General features: G+C 47.2%; 1 protein-coding gene across 2 annotated transcripts in view; it reads left to right on the top strand.

Annotated features, from left to right (window-relative positions):
* The first annotated feature begins 291 nt into the window (after positions 1-291).
* The window catches only part of PLA2G4A (phospholipase A2 group IVA), a 69,080-nt gene continuing 51,304 nt past the window's right edge, over positions 292-18,067 (top strand). The window contains exons 1-3 of one of the 2 annotated variants that reach the window (XM_005487027.4): positions 292-516; positions 16,163-16,259; positions 16,418-16,556. In XM_005487027.4, coding sequence (XP_005487084.2) covers positions 16,524-16,556 — 33 coding nt within the window. In that variant the 5' untranslated portion in view covers positions 292-516; positions 16,163-16,259; positions 16,418-16,523. Of the gene's footprint in view, positions 517-549; positions 710-16,162; positions 16,260-16,417; positions 16,557-18,067 lie in introns of those variants that run through there. The other variant, XM_074546300.1, reaches the window with a different exon arrangement.

An 18,067-nucleotide genomic window follows, 5' to 3' on the forward strand; every position in this document is an offset into this window, starting at 1 on the left:
TACGCGTGCAAACATTCACGAGGTACTTGAAGAGCATGAAAGTGTTGTGTGGTCACATCTGCTGAATCAAACACCTTGAGAGAGGCACATTCCCACAGTAACATCCACCGCTGCGGCGACAGCAAGGGCTTTTTAACGCAAGGGATATTTTAATGCATATTCCATTTATCTGATTACTGTTTTCTGCCACAGCAGTCGCTCGCTCCGGCTCTGGCCAAGCGCTCCCCACGGCAGTGCTCGGGGCTCCTCCGTCCCCTCGGCCCGGGCACCGCAGCGCCCGGAGTGACGGAGCCGCCGCAGCCCCGCCGCTGTCCTCGCTCGCAGCCGCTGTCCCCGCTCACCCCTTGTCCCCGCAAAGCCCCTGTCCCCCTCTCAGCTCTGTCCCCACGGCCCCGGCCGCCGCCTGGATCCTCCTTAAGAGGCGGTGGCGGCACGGGCCCCTCCCCGCCCGGAGCGCGGAGCGGCCCGCGGCGGGAGCGGGAGCGGAGCGGACGCGCCCGGCGGAGCCCGGCAGCCGTAAGCGCGGGGTGGGAGCGGGGCTCACCGCGGCTCCAGCGGTCGCAGGGCGGGCGGGAGCGGTGCCGGGAACGGGGCCGGAGCGGAGCCGCCCCCGCGGCGGGACGGGACGGGGCTGGCGGAGCCCCCGCCGGGAGCAGTCCCTGCGCGGACAGCCCCGGCCCGCTCTGCCCCGCGGAGGGGGCTCCGAGAGGTACGGGGGCGGCAGCGCGGGGGAGCGGGGCGGGAGCGGGACCGCGGCGTCTCTGCACGGGTCCGCAGCTCCATCCCGGCCGGGGCGGGGGTGCGTGCCCGGCCCCTGTCCCCGGCCGGCACGGACACGGGTACTGGCAGGCGGCGAAGCACTCGGCGTGCGAGCTGTGGGGAAGTGCGGCAGGGCGGCTGCAGAGGGAACATTTCGCAAAGTGTCTGCGAGAGCAGCTTTTCTCTTGGGTCCGATGCGAGACGAATGTCTGTAAGAGTTCCTGCTCACGGCCTTTAGCAGGTTTCTGTTCACTTACATTGGTGTGGTCACGGACCAAAGTCACGGAATGGTTTGGGTTGGAAAAGACCCTAAAGCCCATCCAGTCCCACCCACTGCCCTGCGTAGGGACGCCTTGCACTAACCCAGGCTGCTCCATGCCCGGTTCCATGGGGTTCCCTGTGCCTCTTTGGGATTCCCACACGCACAGGTGCAGGGTATTTGCTGTGCCCAGCCCTGCTGCACCTGTGCTGCTGCCCCAGCGGTGGGATCAGTTCTGTGCTCCCCCAGCTTTGCATGGGCTTTGTCCCCTCCCTGGTGAGCGGGAGCTGCTGGGGCTGGCTGACCCCTGCCCAGAGCTCGACCTTGTGCCTTCACTTTGGGGAAAATCCCTTCGGCAGCCTGAACTGCTGAGTGCGGAATTTCCCATGTGGATGACGGGATGCAGACTCTGGTTCCAGCTCCAGCCCCAAGGGAGGAGCAGTGCTGTGGGTAGGACCTGTAACTGCAGTGGATGTACCTGGCAGAAGATGCTGTTCTGCAGCTCAGTAGGGTGAGATGCACGTGAAGCTGTTGATGCAGGGGATCAGCTGCTTTGTGGTTACCCAGAGCTGTTCAGCCTGCTGAGGATTCCAGACAGAAAGCATGAATCTAAAACTGATGTGGTTATTTTCGTTAGTGAGAGGTTTTCAATATATGGTGTAGAGATAAATGCTCTTCTAGCACTATCATCTCTCCAAACCTTCACGTTGGCCCTGTCCACCTTTCTACACTCTCATGTTCTCCTATGGCAGGGATCCATAACAAAAGAGAAATGCAAATATTGATTTATGCTTGAATCACATACATTAATTTCTCCTGCATGGCCAGTCTGCACTGGAAAGACACCAGTTTGACTCTAGGCAACAAGTGCTGTTTATGACTTGTTTTTCTTAAAAAAATTAGAAAAAAAGCAAAAAAAAAAAAGAATTCTCCAATGCTAGTGCATCACTAGGGTTGCATATTTAACTTGAATATGTTCTATTGAACATTGTTATCATGATTATAGTTTTCACAGCACTTTGAATAGGTTACTTCTGCCAGTTGGCCTAAACCAGCTAGAATGGGAAGTATTTCAGGTTTTTCCCTAGTTTTTCCCTTCAGTTTGTGAATTTTCATCCTACAAAGGGGAAAAATCACGAGCATGGGGTGAGCACTGAGTGTTTCCCTCAGAAGTATTCCTGCAAAGCCATTGAGCAAACTTCAGTGACACTTTGGATAACCTCAATTCTTCTGACAATGCCAAGGGCTGACACAAGTCCAATGTGGCCTTCTGGGTGCACACAGCTGCAGGAGTAATGGGAATGGCTCTGTTGGGGTGTTTGAATTGATGTGCAATATCCAGGGATGTGGCAACCTCGGTGACTTCCATGGAGGTTGGAACGGGACAGCCTTGGCAGTGGAACTGGAGATTTGGGAACTGAGAATTCAAATCACATGAAGTTAATTGAATGGCTTGGAAAATACCAGGGAGAGCAACAAATAGTATCCAGAGAAGGAGGTGTCTCCCTTGTATCCAGAAGTTCAAGTGTATTAAAACTGACTGCAAAGTATGAGAAAATACTTTGTTGTCCCTGGAAAATTTCTAGCCCAGGAGGTAAAAGCTTTACAGTATGGTATGGCCTGTGTGAATATGGAGTTGAGAGATTACATTCCAATTTATTTTTTACCTGACACATAACTCTGCTGTGGAGCAGAGTCTCCCTATCCTTCAGGGCGCGTATCCTCCATATCTGAGGAAGGGGAGTGGTCTTGAGTGAGCAAAACTGAATTCTTAACTAATTGTTTAGTTGACATTGATGGGCAAGTTGGTGTCAAAAATATTGGTGCCTCACAGTCTGGACATGATTTAAACTATAAAAGCAGGTCCTTCCCTACAGCTCTGGTTCAGCTAAGGATTCAGCTTCCAGTTAAAGCCTGGGGGCCACTCATGGAACACACTTTTAAACTGAGTCTGCCCTGGTCTGGTTTTATTTCATTTGTCTCTTTCCAAGGAGAAGCTGCACATAATTTGTGGAAGAATTTGTCTTTGATTTGGTGGGCAGGGGCAACAGGATCATGCTGTGAGGTGATGAACTCTTGTCTGGGTTTGCTGTGGCACTGATATAACTGTGTCTTTCTCGGTAGTCTGAAAAACAAATCCCAGAACCTGCTTTGGTAATGGAAATGACCTCATCACTGCCCTAGGTTATAATAACGTGATGTAGTAACAGAATACTTTCAAAAGAATTCTTCCTTTTTTAAAAATAAGAAAAAAAGGAGCCCCTCATCACCTTGGTATTCAGACTTTCCTGAGGATTTTCATTTACTGTTTACCTCAGAGAGATGACCCAAATTTCCTGACTGTACCAATTTCCAGTAGCCTGTGTGTCAACGTCTGGAGCAGAGTTACTCAGCCCATGAGGCAGGGATGGGAGGTGGGCTCTAGGACAGGGGAAAGTGGTCCCCAAAGCAGGACCAAACTAAACACCAAAAGCTTCCAATATTTTTTAATAGATTATGGGGAAAACAAAAGGATTAGTGAACATTTAAACTTTACTCTTATTTTTTTTTTTAAATGAAAAATATTGTGGTGATATTGCAAGTGAGACTCCATTGACTTTTTTTAGAAATATCTATTAGTTCTCCCATTTGAACATATTGTGGAGGTGTCCAAGGCCAGGTTGGATGGGGCTTGGAGCAGCCTGGGCTGGTAGAAGGTGTCCCTGCCCATTGATGTGCATTCCAACCCAAATCACTCTGGGCTTCTGTAATGTTATATAGAATGACACAGTTTCTGTAAAAAATAAGCCAATATTTTTGATGAGGGGAAAATACCAACCGTATATTGATAGATGTACAGATTTGACTAATTTTCTCATGGGTTCATTGTGGGCTGCCAGCCGTGGTGCTTCCTCAGCCTGTGCTGGTCCTGTCTCAGCTGGCAGCAGTGCCAGGGGACACAGACACTGCAGCTTTTCTCCCAGGTGTTTTCCTTTGCCAGAGAGTGGGCTGTGGGGATGACACTTCCCTCTCTGCCTACGCTTCTGCTGCGTGCTGGTCATTCCAAGACTCTCAGCACATGTAGGGAAGGATGTTTTTGGGCTCTGGACTGACAAACAGCCAGAGTGGGAGTCAGCGTGGGAGTGTCCCAGACTCTTTAAGCGATCCCTGGAGGAAAAGCAGGTGCTTCCATGATGAAGTGATTCCAAAGAGATGTCTCTCAGAGCACAGAGGTGATGCTCTGGGAGCACCTTTTGCTCTGTGCAAGGGCACAGTCTCTGGGGTTGGTGCTGGAGCTGGCTGAGAGGGGCCTGTGCTGTCTCTGAGTACTGGGCTGCTGTCCAGGCTGCACAGCTCTGCTGGCAAACCCTCTTTAGTTGTGATGTTTAATCTCCTTGCAGATGAGTGGTAGCACTGGTGGCTTGGAGAGAAAAATACAGAGCTGCTTTTTCTCCTGCTAACAGCATTGCTTCAGCGTAGGATGCTGAAAGTATTTAAAAATACAGCTAAGCCTGCAAACAAAAATAATTTTCTTTCCAGCTTCCCTAAATATGCAGCTTTAGGAAGTAGACACAAAACAAATGGTCAAAAGCTTTCACATACACAAGTTCTGAACTATTTGAGATGTATCAGTTGCATCTGTGTTTTTTTTTTTTTTTTTGTGGTTACCTGATAGTAAAGCTGTTGAACTGACTCATTTTTGATATTCATCTGGTATTTTCCTTAGAATGATTTCAGCATAAATCAGTAAGACTAATTTCTCTTCCTATTAATATTATCAGTGCTCATATCCTTTGCCAAGACGGGTAGGAATGTGCACTTCTGTAATAAATTATCCTTTTCTATTTACTGGGATTATAAAGGTTCTTATTTATGCACACACACAGATCTTATAATAAGATCTGTACAAATGTGTATTTCTTCCAGTTAGGGGCAGTCCCAACCCCCAAGGGATTGCATTTTACTAAACATGCATGAAGGACAGGACTGATAAGTGGAATGTTGGGATAGGTGGAGTAAGAATTGGATGCACATGTCCAGACTGTCTCATCCCATCTGCTCCATGGCCTTGGCCAGACCATGAAATAGAAAGATTTAGCCTTAACATTTGTTGTGAAATTACTTTTAATTTGTGGTGCTTCCCTGCCCCTCTACCATGTCTATTTCTCAAGGGTAGAGATTATAAATAGGATTTAATTACTAAAACTGTGTTTCTCATGCATTTGACTTACTGCACTGTCAAGTGGATGTTAACAAACAAATTCCCCCAAGCAGAGGTTTCATTCTGTCCCATCTCAGGGGAAAGCAAACAGCACCTGTGGGTGATTGAACTGATCAGGGAGCATCTCTGGCTGTGGCATGCACCAGCACTTTGCATGCTCCATCCCAAAAACTGTGCCTTTGGACCTCACATGCAAAACTGGAGTTCTATGCAAAGCCAGCAGCTGCTGCCTGGTCTGGCAGTACTGGGAGGAGCAGCTTAAAACATTATTTTGGGGAGAAGGTGGTTGTGGAATGTGAGTAAATGGAAATTTTATGGTTGATCCTCTTGTGTTTTGTTTTTCAAAACAGAAAGAAGCCTATAATTGAGAATTTTGAAAGACTTTTGAGGCACATCTGTTCTTTAATTTAATCAATATGGGTGTGTGTTGAAGTGAACATTGCAGTAGTGGCCCTCTCTTGTCCTAGACAATTTCTATAAAGTACAGAACTAACTATTCATGTGCTGCTGTTCTGAATCCTTTTCCTCCTTAATCCAAGCAGATGGATAATGAATTTCTAATAACACCCCTTTATCTCCTGATAAAGGCAGGACTCTAATTTTCACAAGCCTGGTGGTTTTGGACTGCTGTATTGTGAAGAAAAAGTAGTTTTCCCTGTGCCAAAGCCCTACAGCTGTGACTTAAGGACAGTGCTGGTGAAAAACTTTAAAAAATGGGAGAAGAGCTTGTACAGCATCTGAGAGAGTGTGCTGGGAAGCAGGTCCTGGCTTTCCCTAAATCCAGAGTGTTTTTATGGGTGTGTGTTTGTTTCAGTGATGATATTCTCAGAGTCCCTGCTTTTCCCAGGCGCTGTGAGATTCCCTTAGGGAGCTGCTGTGAAGCCTGTGCTGATGGTAATGAGAACCAGCTCTTTGCTAATGGCAAAGCCTGCCAACATGTTGCATTTCTCTGGCATTTTCCACTTGGAACAGCACATGTCCACACAAGTTTTTTTGGTGAGTGATTGCATTCAGCTGGGACATGCTTCCAAGTGTTGTTTTGCTTTTTAAACTTAAATTCCTTTTTCCAAGAATCCCAAATTCATTGACTCAGTGTGCTATTCAATGCGCTCTTCAACTCCCCTGTGGCCTAGAGAATGCAGGTTAAATTTTTATAAGGGTGTTTTTGAAATACAGAAAATTATATTGGATATTATAAATCCTTCCCTCTGAGGTGGGTGAAGCCCTGGTACAGGGTGCCCCCAGAGAAGCTGTGGCTGCCCCTGGATCCCTGGCAGTGTTCAAGGCCAGGTTGGACAGGGCTTGGAGCAACCTGGGATAGTGGGAGATGCTTCTGCCCATGGCACAGGGTGGCGCTGAATGGGCTTTAAGGTCCCTTCAAACCTTCTATGGTTCTGTGAAATTAAATAACTTCTTCCAAGGCATTAAGTCAAATCTGATTCAAAATCACCATCTGAAAGGAATGGTGTGGGCGGGGCAAGGTCTTCTCCCCGAGCTGAGTGACCTTTCCTGGCCGCTTAGTGGCTGTTTTCATTTAAGTGCTGATTTTGGGGTTAAACTCTCCCCCAAAGAGCTTTATTTAAACTGATGTAGCTCACTTCTGACAACTTTGTGCTTTGACAAATGGACATTTTATTTATAGAAAGTTTCTTGAGAAGTGGTCAAACACCTTCACTCTGAACACTCTGCCCTGTAACGTGTCGGTCATTTCCCTTTCACCACAGAGCCAACACATCCATGGGTGTTTCATATGCTGAGAGAGAGTTTGAGTTGGCAAGGAAGGGAGCAAGCCCTTGGTGTCTTAAGAAATAGTTAAATTAGAAGCTTAGGTAGTTTGGTAAGAGAGTAGTCATAGTTCATTTAAGTTTCCTGAACCAATCCCCTGTGGCTCAGAGAGGAGCATGAAAGTCCCCCTTGTGTCCCAGATTTTGCAAAGCTCTTTTAACAAGGGGATGTGTAAATTTGGGGTTTCTTCCTCCCTTTGATTACTGTCCTTTTACTTTTGAAGTCATTGTGGCTCCTTAGTGATTGGCAGTTATTGTATCACTCTCCTGAAATCCATGTTTAAGTTACTGTGTTTTTATGGGTTTTGTTACTTCTGTGGGTTTTTTCTGTTTTGTGTAACCACTGATGGAATTTACCTCCTGGTACTGGTGGAATCACATTACAGTAAAGAGAATTTTTTTTGTGTGTGTGTATTATAGAGAAAATTTTCCAAGAATTGTGTAAGGATATTCTTTTCAGTCTTGATCCATCTCCAAAGCCTTAGTTGGGAATTTGTTTGTAGTGGCTTCAGTCCTTCATCCTCTCAGGGTTTGACTGTGTGTGTGTGTGGATAAGAGTTAGTTATCTAAAAATGAAGTGGCACCTGACTCAAAGCCTTCCTCCCAAATCATCAGGGGTGGCTTGTAGCTTGTGCCACAGCTCGGTGTTCTCCCTGTTGGCACTCTGAATCCATCTGGAATGGTGGGGCAGGAAGCAGAAGCCCTTGGAACAAAGCAGGAGCAGGGCAGGGCTGGCAGGGCAGGGAGAGCTGCCCAGGGACCAGAGAGCTTGGGGAAGTTGTGAGCCCATAGCACAGGAAGAGGAAGGAGCTGGGGCAGGGGCATGAGGCGCTGCTCCCAGTGTGGTCTCTGAGCAGGAAGGTGCCCCTGCTCGCCCTCTCCAGCAGGACAGGAGGGTGGAGGAGAGCCTCCACCCAAGCCTGGTGCAGAAAATCAAGCCCCTGTGCAAATGTTGTGCCAAGATGAGGTTGCCTTCAAACACAAGCTGGCAGCTCAGGAGCTGCTTGCTCCTGAGAGTTGGGGCTGCCCCATCCCTGGAGATAGCCAAGACCAGCGTGGATGGGGCTTGGAGCAAGCAGGGATAGTGAGTGGCATCCCTGTGGGTGGAATGAGATGGTCATTAAGGCCCATTCCAACCCAGGCCAGTCTGGGATTGTGTCTAACAGCTGGCTGAAGGTCTGCTTGGCTCTGTGGAGCCAGGTGGGGCTTGCTCCAGGTCTGGCTTTGCTCAGCAGCCAAGAGTTGGATACAAGACAAAGATCACTGTTATGGAAGTACTTAATTTCTCCTCTCAAAAATGTAATATATGTGTTGGGCATATCTATGTTTGTCTTTGTGTCTGTGTGTAAAACATATATTTATGCTACTTACTCAGACTCCAGCTTGTCAATAGCCATGAAATATTTCCATATAAATTTTACTCTCAGCATTTAAAGAGGTTGAAAAATGTTAACGTCAGAGGTTTGTTCATCACTACTTTTACTAGAAAGTCCAGACAGATTTCCTTGAGTCACTCCAATTTTGTCATGCTTTAAGTGCTGACCATAGAGACCAAAGGAAGTGCTGCACAATTGTCCCCTTGGCTGCAGATGGTGACCAGAGCTCGTGTTTGGAGTGAGGAGCCCAAAACCAGAAAGTTGAGTCACGTTGTGCAGACATGACGAGTGGGGGATGACAAAACATACCTTGTGAGTGCAGCCCTTCCTCCTGCCTGGCAGTGCCAGCAGCCTGGCTGGGGCTACAGCCTGTGCCAAAATGCCAGGAAATCCCGAACTGAACTGAAAAAGATATTGAAAGGAAATATTGACCTTAAGGTCAGCTAAATTTGTTTTACGTGCATTGCTGACCAGAAGCTAGCTGTTAAATTTTACCAGCTTGTTCCATTTTTAGCTGTTTTTTGGGGGTTTTGTGTGAAACCCGCTGCATAACTGTAGTGCAGAAGGACTATCAGCTGCCTCAGTTGAAGCCTGAGTGCATCAGGCACCTTTGCATATTGGATTCTCCCACAAAACCCAATAAATACTTAAATAAAAGCTTATTCTAATGTTTTCCCTAGAATTTCTGTTTTAAACCATTCCTATTTTAGAGCAGGGAAGGAAAACAAGGGGAATGAAGGCGTGGATAAGTTAAAGATATGCAAGAAGCAAACCCTCATGATTTTAATAGAATCTTTAAAAGGCATTGGCTCAGAAATACTTAGAAGTTGGCTGAGCTCGGTGTTGTCCCCAAGGAACAGGGATGGGTTTGGAATGAGATTTTTGGAGGCTGATTCTAGAGCTCTAAATCATGCAGCAGCAGTTCTTGCCACGGTACCATGAGGCTTCTGGAAGGGGGATCCTGAGGTTTTGGCAGGCAGCAGCTCTTGACCACAGTGCAGCAGAGCAAGTGGAAAGTTTTGCCAATACTCCAGGTAAGAAAGGCAGGCAGGGGAGGTTGTTTCCCTCTCTTTTCCCCCTTCATATGAGCTTTAAAGGAATATAGTCAACAAAAAGCTCTGCCCAGTCAGGTGTTGCAGTTGAGATGTCTATCTTTAGTTTTAGGAGTTCTTGCATAAGTGTTTGCATTCTTGGCAAGACTTTGGAAGCTGCCACTGGCAGTGAGTTTTTCCATTTCAGAGAGCCTGGCTCTGGGTACTTGGGGTACCCAATATCTTGACATTCAAAAGTGAGCCTTAAGCTGGGCTTCCAAAAGTGAAAATACTCCTCAAAAATAACTGTCAAACATTCCTGGAAGCGTCCAAGATCAGGTTGGACAAGGCTTGGAGCAACCTGGGATAGTGGGAGATGTCCCTGCCTGTGGCAAGGGGTGGCACTGGATGGGCTTTAAGGTCCCTTCCAACCCACATCATTCCAGGATTATATGATAGAAAGTTTATTTGTAGAATAACTAGGTTCCAAATTCCTACTGTATAGAAATGTTGGGCATTTTCCCATCTGCTTTTCCTAATTGCACTGTGCTCATAGTAAATTACCTGCAGAGGTGGGTTTGAGTAGTGCATTCTGATTGGTTTAGGTCTATATCCTAATAATTGTTTTTAATGGAATTTCTGTCAGATTTTTCATGTTCCTCTTTGTTTCTTGGCTTTCTTGCTGGAAAACAAGTGAGCTGCTTCCCACATAAGCCTGACCCACTGGTCAGCTGCCTGAGGTTTTTTGACCACTTTTGAGACTCTGCCTTGTGGCTTTGATTTCTGTAGCAAAGGATAGTGATTGTTGCCATTTTTAAAGAGTATTCTTGGCATCTCTCAGCTGAGTTTGTTGTTCTTTCTCAAGGCTGTTTTTTTATTTCCACTGCAATTTCAGTTGAAGTGAAATATGATGTTGAAGAACAGTTATTTAAAGGCATAAACTCAAGGAGCTCATTCATTCCTTGAATAAATGAACTCCTTACTTTGAATTTACTCAGTTCCACTTGAACATCCTTCTGTGAGTTTGCCATTCACATATGGGGACATGGGTTTTTCTCATAACCTCACAGGCTGTTGCAGCGAGTGGTTCTTGTTAAGTCCCCTTTGCGTAAGCAGGATAATTGTAACATAAACCATTCTGCCCTGAATCAGTTGCCTCTTCCTCAGACTTGCAGATGCTGCCTATGGGGAAACTACAGCACTTGGCTTGGTTTTCAATCCAGGGCACTTCCATGGCCAGTGAGACACAGGTGTGGGGATTCAGGCAGAAATGCTTCCAGCCTCTAGAATATTCCTGTTGGGGAGGCCATTCCTTGCAGAATATAAGATAAGGAGGATGGTTTTAATCCAGTCTAATTCAAGTTTATTAAAGGACCATGTCTGATGCCCTTGACTCACCAAGCCTTGCATCGTGTATCATAGAGCGTATCTGTGGCCTGATAATTTTGCAACTTCTGTTTTCCTCACTTTTGACCTCTAAAGTAGCCTTCAGCACTAGAAAAGGAGAAACTTTACACTGGTGGTGATTGTTGGGACTTTTCCAGAGTTTCAGCCCTGCTAGAGTGTTTACAGCCCTCCCTCCACTGTTGCTGTGTCACCTATACTTTCAGTAATTGCTAACAGGCCGACAAGTCATCTTTAAAAAAAGATTCACTATCTCTTCATCTATTACCTCCCCTATAGCAGGAAGTCAGATCTTAAAATCTCCTGTCTAGCTATGCTGTGTCAACTTCCTTGACAAGCTTCACCTCACAGTGTCCTTCAAAAATGTGGCACAAAGGTTGAACTTTTTGCCCCTCTGCTCAGAATCCTTCCTTCCACCCACACTTCCTTAGCATGGGGAGAGCAGTCACAGAACTACAGAATCACTGGGGTTGGAAAAGGCCTGTGACTGATCCCCACCTTGTCACCAGCCCAGAGCACTTCCTTGGACAACTCCAGGGATGGGGACTCCATTCCAATGTCTCACAACCTTTTCCATGAAGGAATTCCTCCCGATGTCCAACCTCACATCCTGACGCCGTTCCCTCTTGTCCTGTCCCTGTTCCTGGGAGCAGAGCCCGATCCCCCCCGGCTGTCCCCTCCTGTCAGGAGCTGTGCAGAGCCACAAGGGCCCCCCTGAGCCTCCTTTTCTCCAGGCTGAGCCCCTTTCCCAGCTCCCTCAGCCCCTCCTGGTGCCCCAGACCCTTCCCCACCTCTGTTCCCTTCCCTGGACACGTTCCAGCCCCTCAAGGTCTCTCTGGCCACGAGGGCCAGAACTGGACACAGCACTCGAGGTCCCTCAGCAGGGCCAGTACAGGGCACAGCCACTGCCCTGGGCCTGTGCCCACACCAGGGCTGGCACAGCCCAGGGGCCACTGGCCTCTGCTCCACCTGGGCACACCTGGGCTCTTTTTTAAGTTCTGTCCCCAAGACCCCCAGGGCCTCTTGCAGCTTTCCAGCCACTCTTCCCCTCAGGCTGGAGCTGCAGGGGGTTGGGGTGACCCAAGGCCAGCACCCAGCACTTGTCCTTGTTGACCCTCATCCCTTTGGCCTTGGCCCGTTCGTCTGCTTGGCGTGCCAGCAGAGCATCTACTTTTCCATTTGTGGTGGAAGTGGAGTGATGGGGGCCTCCACATGGAGCAGAGGTAATCCTTCCTCCTTGTGTGGGAAGCCCTAAATTAAGAAATAACATTACAGTGATTTTCCAGGATGCTAGACAAAGTCATGTGGAAACAGAGTATTTGTTATTTCTGTTATACAATCACAGGATCAATCTAACCAAATAAAATGCTGTAATCTGATTTGATAGAAATGGAGGGTGACATTCATACAAAAAGTCTGAGTCATTACTTAGCTTATTCTCTACCCCTTACTCTTCTGATAGATTGAAAGTTAATGACTGTGCTGGTGAGTCACACTTATTATATTTAAAGTTGTTCCTGTCTTTGATTTTTTTAAAAAGAATTGGACAGCTTGATATAAACAACCTCCCTCTAATGATTTTTCTTACACTTGTGAAGACGTATTCTGGCAATGATATTTATATTATGCTGCGTTTACTCATTTTCAGGGCTTTTCCACTTGGTGAGACTAACTCCAGAGTAAGCTTGTGCTCAGCATGGGAAAAATCTCATTATTCTTATCTTTTGACATATCCTGTACAAATGAATTATCTGTAGGAATGTACTGAGAATGAAAATGTTCCAATAATAATCTCTGTGTATGTGTGTGTAGCTTCTTTTTGTGAGTTACTGTGTTATAGTTGGTCTTCCAAGAGAATAATCCCTTCTCCACTTCAATCTGTCACCTCAAGTAAGTGAGTATGAGCTGAGATCACAGAAGACTGTTGACTCAAGGAGTGATCCAGCTATCCACTAATAGCTTGGTACTGATGGTGTCTGAAAATGTGCCTGGCGATGAAACACCCTGTCCTGGCAGAGGTAGAGTTCACTCCTGGGTGTAAGTGAGATTTAGGCACTTAGGGAAATCCTGGCTCTCCATGACAAGGCTGGGATTTATGGCACTGGGAGAAAGGGAAAGGCTGCCTCTCCATGACAGGGCCAGGCTAAACTGTGGCCTGTTTGCTGTGTAATTTGTAAACTGGGGCATTGACCAAAAAAACAGTGAGAACCAGAGGGTCATGGAATAATTTGGGTTAGAAGGGACCTTAATGTCCATCCAGTGCCACCCCCTGCCAGGGCCAGGGATATTTTCCCAGGTTGCTCCAAGCCCTATCCAGCCTGGCCTTGGACAATTCCAGGGATCCAGGGGCAGCCACAGCTTCTCTGGGCACCCTGTGCCAGGGCCTGCCCACCCTCACAGGGAAGAATATCTAAATTTCAAATCTAAATTTCCCCCCAGTCAGTTTGAAGCTGTTACCCCTTGTTGTATTACAATTCCTGATGCAGAGTCCTGCTCTGGCTTCCTTGTAGGCCCCTTCACATCCTGAAAGGCTGCTGAAAGGTCTCCACACAACCCTCTGTTCTCCAGTTAACTTAATCTCTTCTTTGATTACCTATAATATACAGTTAAACAGTTAATGGTGGTGGTGCTGCCTTGAGGTGCTCTTTCTTTAGTAAGGAACGCTGTCAGCCCCAGGAACAGCACAGTCACAGGTGGTGTGACACCACCAGGTATCAGGGAAACAAAACAACCTGTGTTGGTAATGCTACGGTGTCCTTGAAGATGTGTTTAGAGGCACTGCTTCCCCTGCATCTGCCAAGGGTGGGGCTCAGCAACTCCAGCTCAAGTGCAGGACTTTGTGTGTGCTTGTGATACAGCCCTGAATTGTTATGGTCAGCCTGGGGAGGAGGAGGCTGAGGGCAGAGCTCACTGGGGGCTGCAGCTCCTCCAGTCTCTGCTCCCTGTGACCAGGGACAGGACCCGAGAAGGGCTGGAGCTGGGCCAGAGGAAGGTTTTCCTGGATATCAGGAAAGGTTCTTCCCCAGAGGGTGCTGGCACTGCCCAGGCTGCCCAGGGAATGGGCACAGCCCCAAGGCTGCCAGAGCTCCAGGAGGGTTTGGACAATGCTCCCAGGGATGCACAGGGTGGGATTGTTGGGGTGTCTGGGCAGGGTCAGGAATCAGACTGGATGATCCTTGGGGGTTCCTTCCCACTCAGGATGTCCTGTGATTCCATGAAGTTTTTCCCATTAGGCACTGTGGGATGGACAGCATGTAGGGGAAAGTGTTTAGCAAGATAATTTTGGGATTACAGCTCTGTTTGCTGCAGATGTTTGCAGTAAACATTCTTCAAGACATTCTTCACGGCTCTTGATGAGGATCAGGATTTCTTGGTTGCTCTGTATTTGGCTCCTCTGCCACACTACAATTTTTAGATCTAGAAATCTCTTAATTTGCTTTACCCAAACTCTGTGGGTAATGCAGTGCGAGCTTCCAGAGGGCGTGGTGTAATTACCTGAGCTGAATTAAATCCACTGTAAGGGATTAAGTATTCATGTCACTTAAACATCTGCTTTCTCCTGAGATGCGCTCTGGGAAGAACATGGATAACTGGCTCTGGGAGGAGCATGGATAGCTGTCCCTCTGCCAGCCCTGGGGCATGAAGTGGCACTGATGCCTGTGCTCCAGTACCTGCCTGTGTTTATCACATCCTGAGAGACACTGATTAACACAGCCAGCCAGGAGCTGCCATTTGGAGTACCATAGCATGGGCAGGGCTGGATCTGCAGGGCTGGTGGTTGGAGCCCTGTGGGACCCTGAGATCCCAGGCTTTGTGTGCGAGGTCTCCTTGCTCCCTGGCCCTGCTGACAGCCCTGCCCATGGCCCTGCGCTGGTGTTGGGATGCAGTGGCTGATGACGTGGTCGTGTTTTTGTCCATCTGCAGGATCCTTGCCTCATCCATGGAGGGCAGATGGCGCTTGGGGACTCTGCTGGCCCCGCAGCCAAAGAAGCTGTTTTGTTGTCTGCAGCATCACCAACGCGCTTCCTGCAGATGTCAAAACAAATGAGGCGGGGGGTTGTAGGGAGAGAGAGCATGATCTCATGTCTGAACCAGTTGAGGGATCATCTGGGGAGCTGGAACTCTGCCTTTGGGATGCAGCACGTTAACTCGAACCAGGCTTTTCATCCTGGTTCTAACCTGTTCTCTTATTTCCCCAGACAGAGCAGTAACCTTGCCTTGGTTTTGTGTATCTTCTCAAAGCAAGTGTGGTAGTTGACTGTGCACTTCAGGGAAATGAGTATTTTCTGGTTTTACAAATTTCCTCTCCATTATGGTGATTGGGTAGCTCCTGCTGTTCCCTTTCCTGGATTGCCTTCCAAGATGTCAGCAATTTCTCCAGAAATTATATAGCTGGGCACGTTTACCATGATTCTCCAATGCTGAAGTCTTTCTTATTCCCACTTCCTCAGATAACAATGAATAAATAAACCCAGGGTGATTCCAACCCTCAAACTATTGTTAGGGCTGACAGGAAAGGGTGGTTAGGCATAACCAGGGAAGTGATGGAATTGCTGTCTCTGGAAGCATTCAGAAAACGTGTGAGTTATGGTGTTTTGGGACATGGTTTAGTGATGGACCTGGCTGTCCTGGATTAATGGCTGAACTTGATGATCTTGGAGGGTTTATCCAGCCTTAATGATTCAGTGATTAAAGAAAAGACATTGTAATGTTCTAGTGATCATAATGAAACTAAATTTTTATTGTCATGCCTTCATGTAGTTGCTCAAGAGCAAAGGTTTGGGAGTGATATATAGAATTGCTTGGGGCTTATCCTGCTGTTTCAGAATTGAGCATTAGGAATCATTGCCTTGTGACCAAACCCCTAATGGTGCTTCACTTCCTTTCACTTTGAAATTTCTGCTGATGGTTCAGGTCTGACGATGGTCCAGCTGGATCTGAGAACTGATCCTGTTGAGCAGTTCCCCAGGTTTTTTAAAGATGCACACAAGAGTAACCTCTGGTACTTGGCTGGTTAAAAACAGTTCTGACTTTGAAGGCCTCTGGTGGCCCCTGATCTTCACTGAGTGCTCAGAAAGCAGTGGCCTGTGGTGAGCCTGTGGGAGAGCCATGAAGTCCTGATTTGCAGTTTGTCCCTCCAAGCCTCTGGAACATGTCCAGTCAGTGGAGGTTGGCCAGGAGGTTACATAGAGCTCCAGCTGGAGTTTCCTTCCTGGATTTACAGAGGGCAGTATTGCTGCTCCTGCAGAGCTCGCAGTCACAACTAGCCCTGTAATGCATGGTAGCATAAATACTACAATATAGTTACAGAATAAATATAATTCCTCTCTTCTTTTGTTTATCTGCAGAGCTGCTAGAAACACTGGCATGACTGGAATTTAAGATACTGGATTCTTACCCTGAAGTAGAGGAAATAAACACGAGAAATTTCTCCAGCTCAGGCAGGTAAATACCTATATCTCCACAGTTTATGGGAAATTAAGTTCTTGGTAAACAAATTAATTGTGAAAACCTTCCAAAAGAGTAGTAACTGATTTGCTCTGTAAAATATAGTTCAGAAGGAACAGATTGATTTTAATTATATCTTCTTTTTTATTTATTAGTTAAAGGACCTTTCATACTGAACTCTGCTTTGAGAAGAGGGGAAGCCTCTCCTGTGTGGATTTGAAATAGATACTTGGCAGTTGCCTTGAATAAACTAAGGCAAAAATGTCTATCATAGATCCTTATCAACACATTGTGGTAAGTAGCACTGAATCTTATATATATATATCTATGTACACACTATCTTCTCTGATATATATACACTGTCTTGTATAATGACTTCTCTGCTGGAAGTTACTCTATATAAGGACATAACATTAGAGTTGTTACTATTTCCTAGAAGAAATGGTATGTCTACTTTTCTTCTTCACAGTGCAGGTTTTTTTGGGGGGGAGGGGGGCAGGAGGAGGAGGTTGTACTCTTTTCCTTTTCATTAGTATGAATGTGAATGGAGAGAGGAGTTGGCATTTTGGGATATTTAGATCTTAAACTGGTGTATGTCACTAATGTTGGTTGAAAGAGAATCCTCACAATATATTGTGCAAACTCAGAGTGAGATGATCTGTGCCACTCAGCAGCACACTGTGCCCCTGCTCCCTTCCTCCTGCTTTATTCCAGTTTTCCTGCTGCATCCTTGTCCCAGCTGTCACACCCTTGGGATGGCAGTGAGCCAATGGATCCCGCTGAATGAGCAAAAAAGCTGTTCAATACAAAAATAGACAAAAATTTCTTAGGGAGAAATCCTTCCCTGTGAGGGTGGGCAGGCCCTGGCACAGGGTGCCCAGAGAAGCTGTGGCTGCCCCTGGATCCCTGGAAGTGTCCAAGGCCAGGTTGGAAAGGGCTTGGAGCACCCTGGGATAGTGGAAGGTGTTCCTGCCCATTGCCTGGAGTGGCACTGGACGGGCTTTGGGGTCTCTCCCAGCCCAAACCACTCTGGGATTCCATGGAAGGGTTAGAAATCCCATTCTGTGCTGTTGCAGCTGGCCCAAGGTGAGCTCAGCCCATGGATGTGTGGAAGTAGGAGGAAGGAAATGGGAGCAGAACTCCCTTCAGTGGCTCAGCAGCCTCTCAACCTTCCAGCACAGCTGGAAGTGAGTTTCCAGAGCCAGCACTGGGATGGCAATTCCTGCCCAAGCCAAAATCCAGAGGCACACTGGGGATGTTCCTATCAGGGGCTTCCTGTGACAGCACTGGGCTGACAGCAACAGTGAGGTGTCCCCAGTGATAGCTGCCACACACTTGTCACAGTGTTTTACTTTTACACAGCTAAAAATACTCCCTGTGCTTCCTACAAGCGATCTCTTATCGGCCCTGTGGTTTGTGCCCCATGCACTCACATCCTCCACGCCAGTGTGCAGCCAGCAGATGTCAAACTGGCTTGTACTCCCTGCCCAGTCCTGGGAGCTGCTGGGAGGGAGGACAAAACCTCAGGGTGATGTCTGTGTTAAAACAATGCTGGCTTAATTCCTCCCAGCATCAGTGCCCTCTCCTGGATGGATTGCTTGGAATGATCTGTATCTTTATGGGAGAGGTTTCTGAGGCACTCGGTTATGTATTTTAATAAATCTTACTTACATAAAAGGACTTTTTGATACCAATAATCAACAAAATGGAGCTGTCCTACATATGTAATATAATACATAAAAAATGTGTGTAGTAAATGTAGTTATAGCTCCCTGGGAATGCTGAACTGTTGCTAATTCCAGAAT

The sequence above is a fragment of the Zonotrichia albicollis genome, chromosome 8 (assembly GCF_047830755.1).
Source record: "Zonotrichia albicollis isolate bZonAlb1 chromosome 8, bZonAlb1.hap1, whole genome shotgun sequence".
NCBI lineage: Eukaryota > Metazoa > Chordata > Aves > Passeriformes > Passerellidae > Zonotrichia > Zonotrichia albicollis.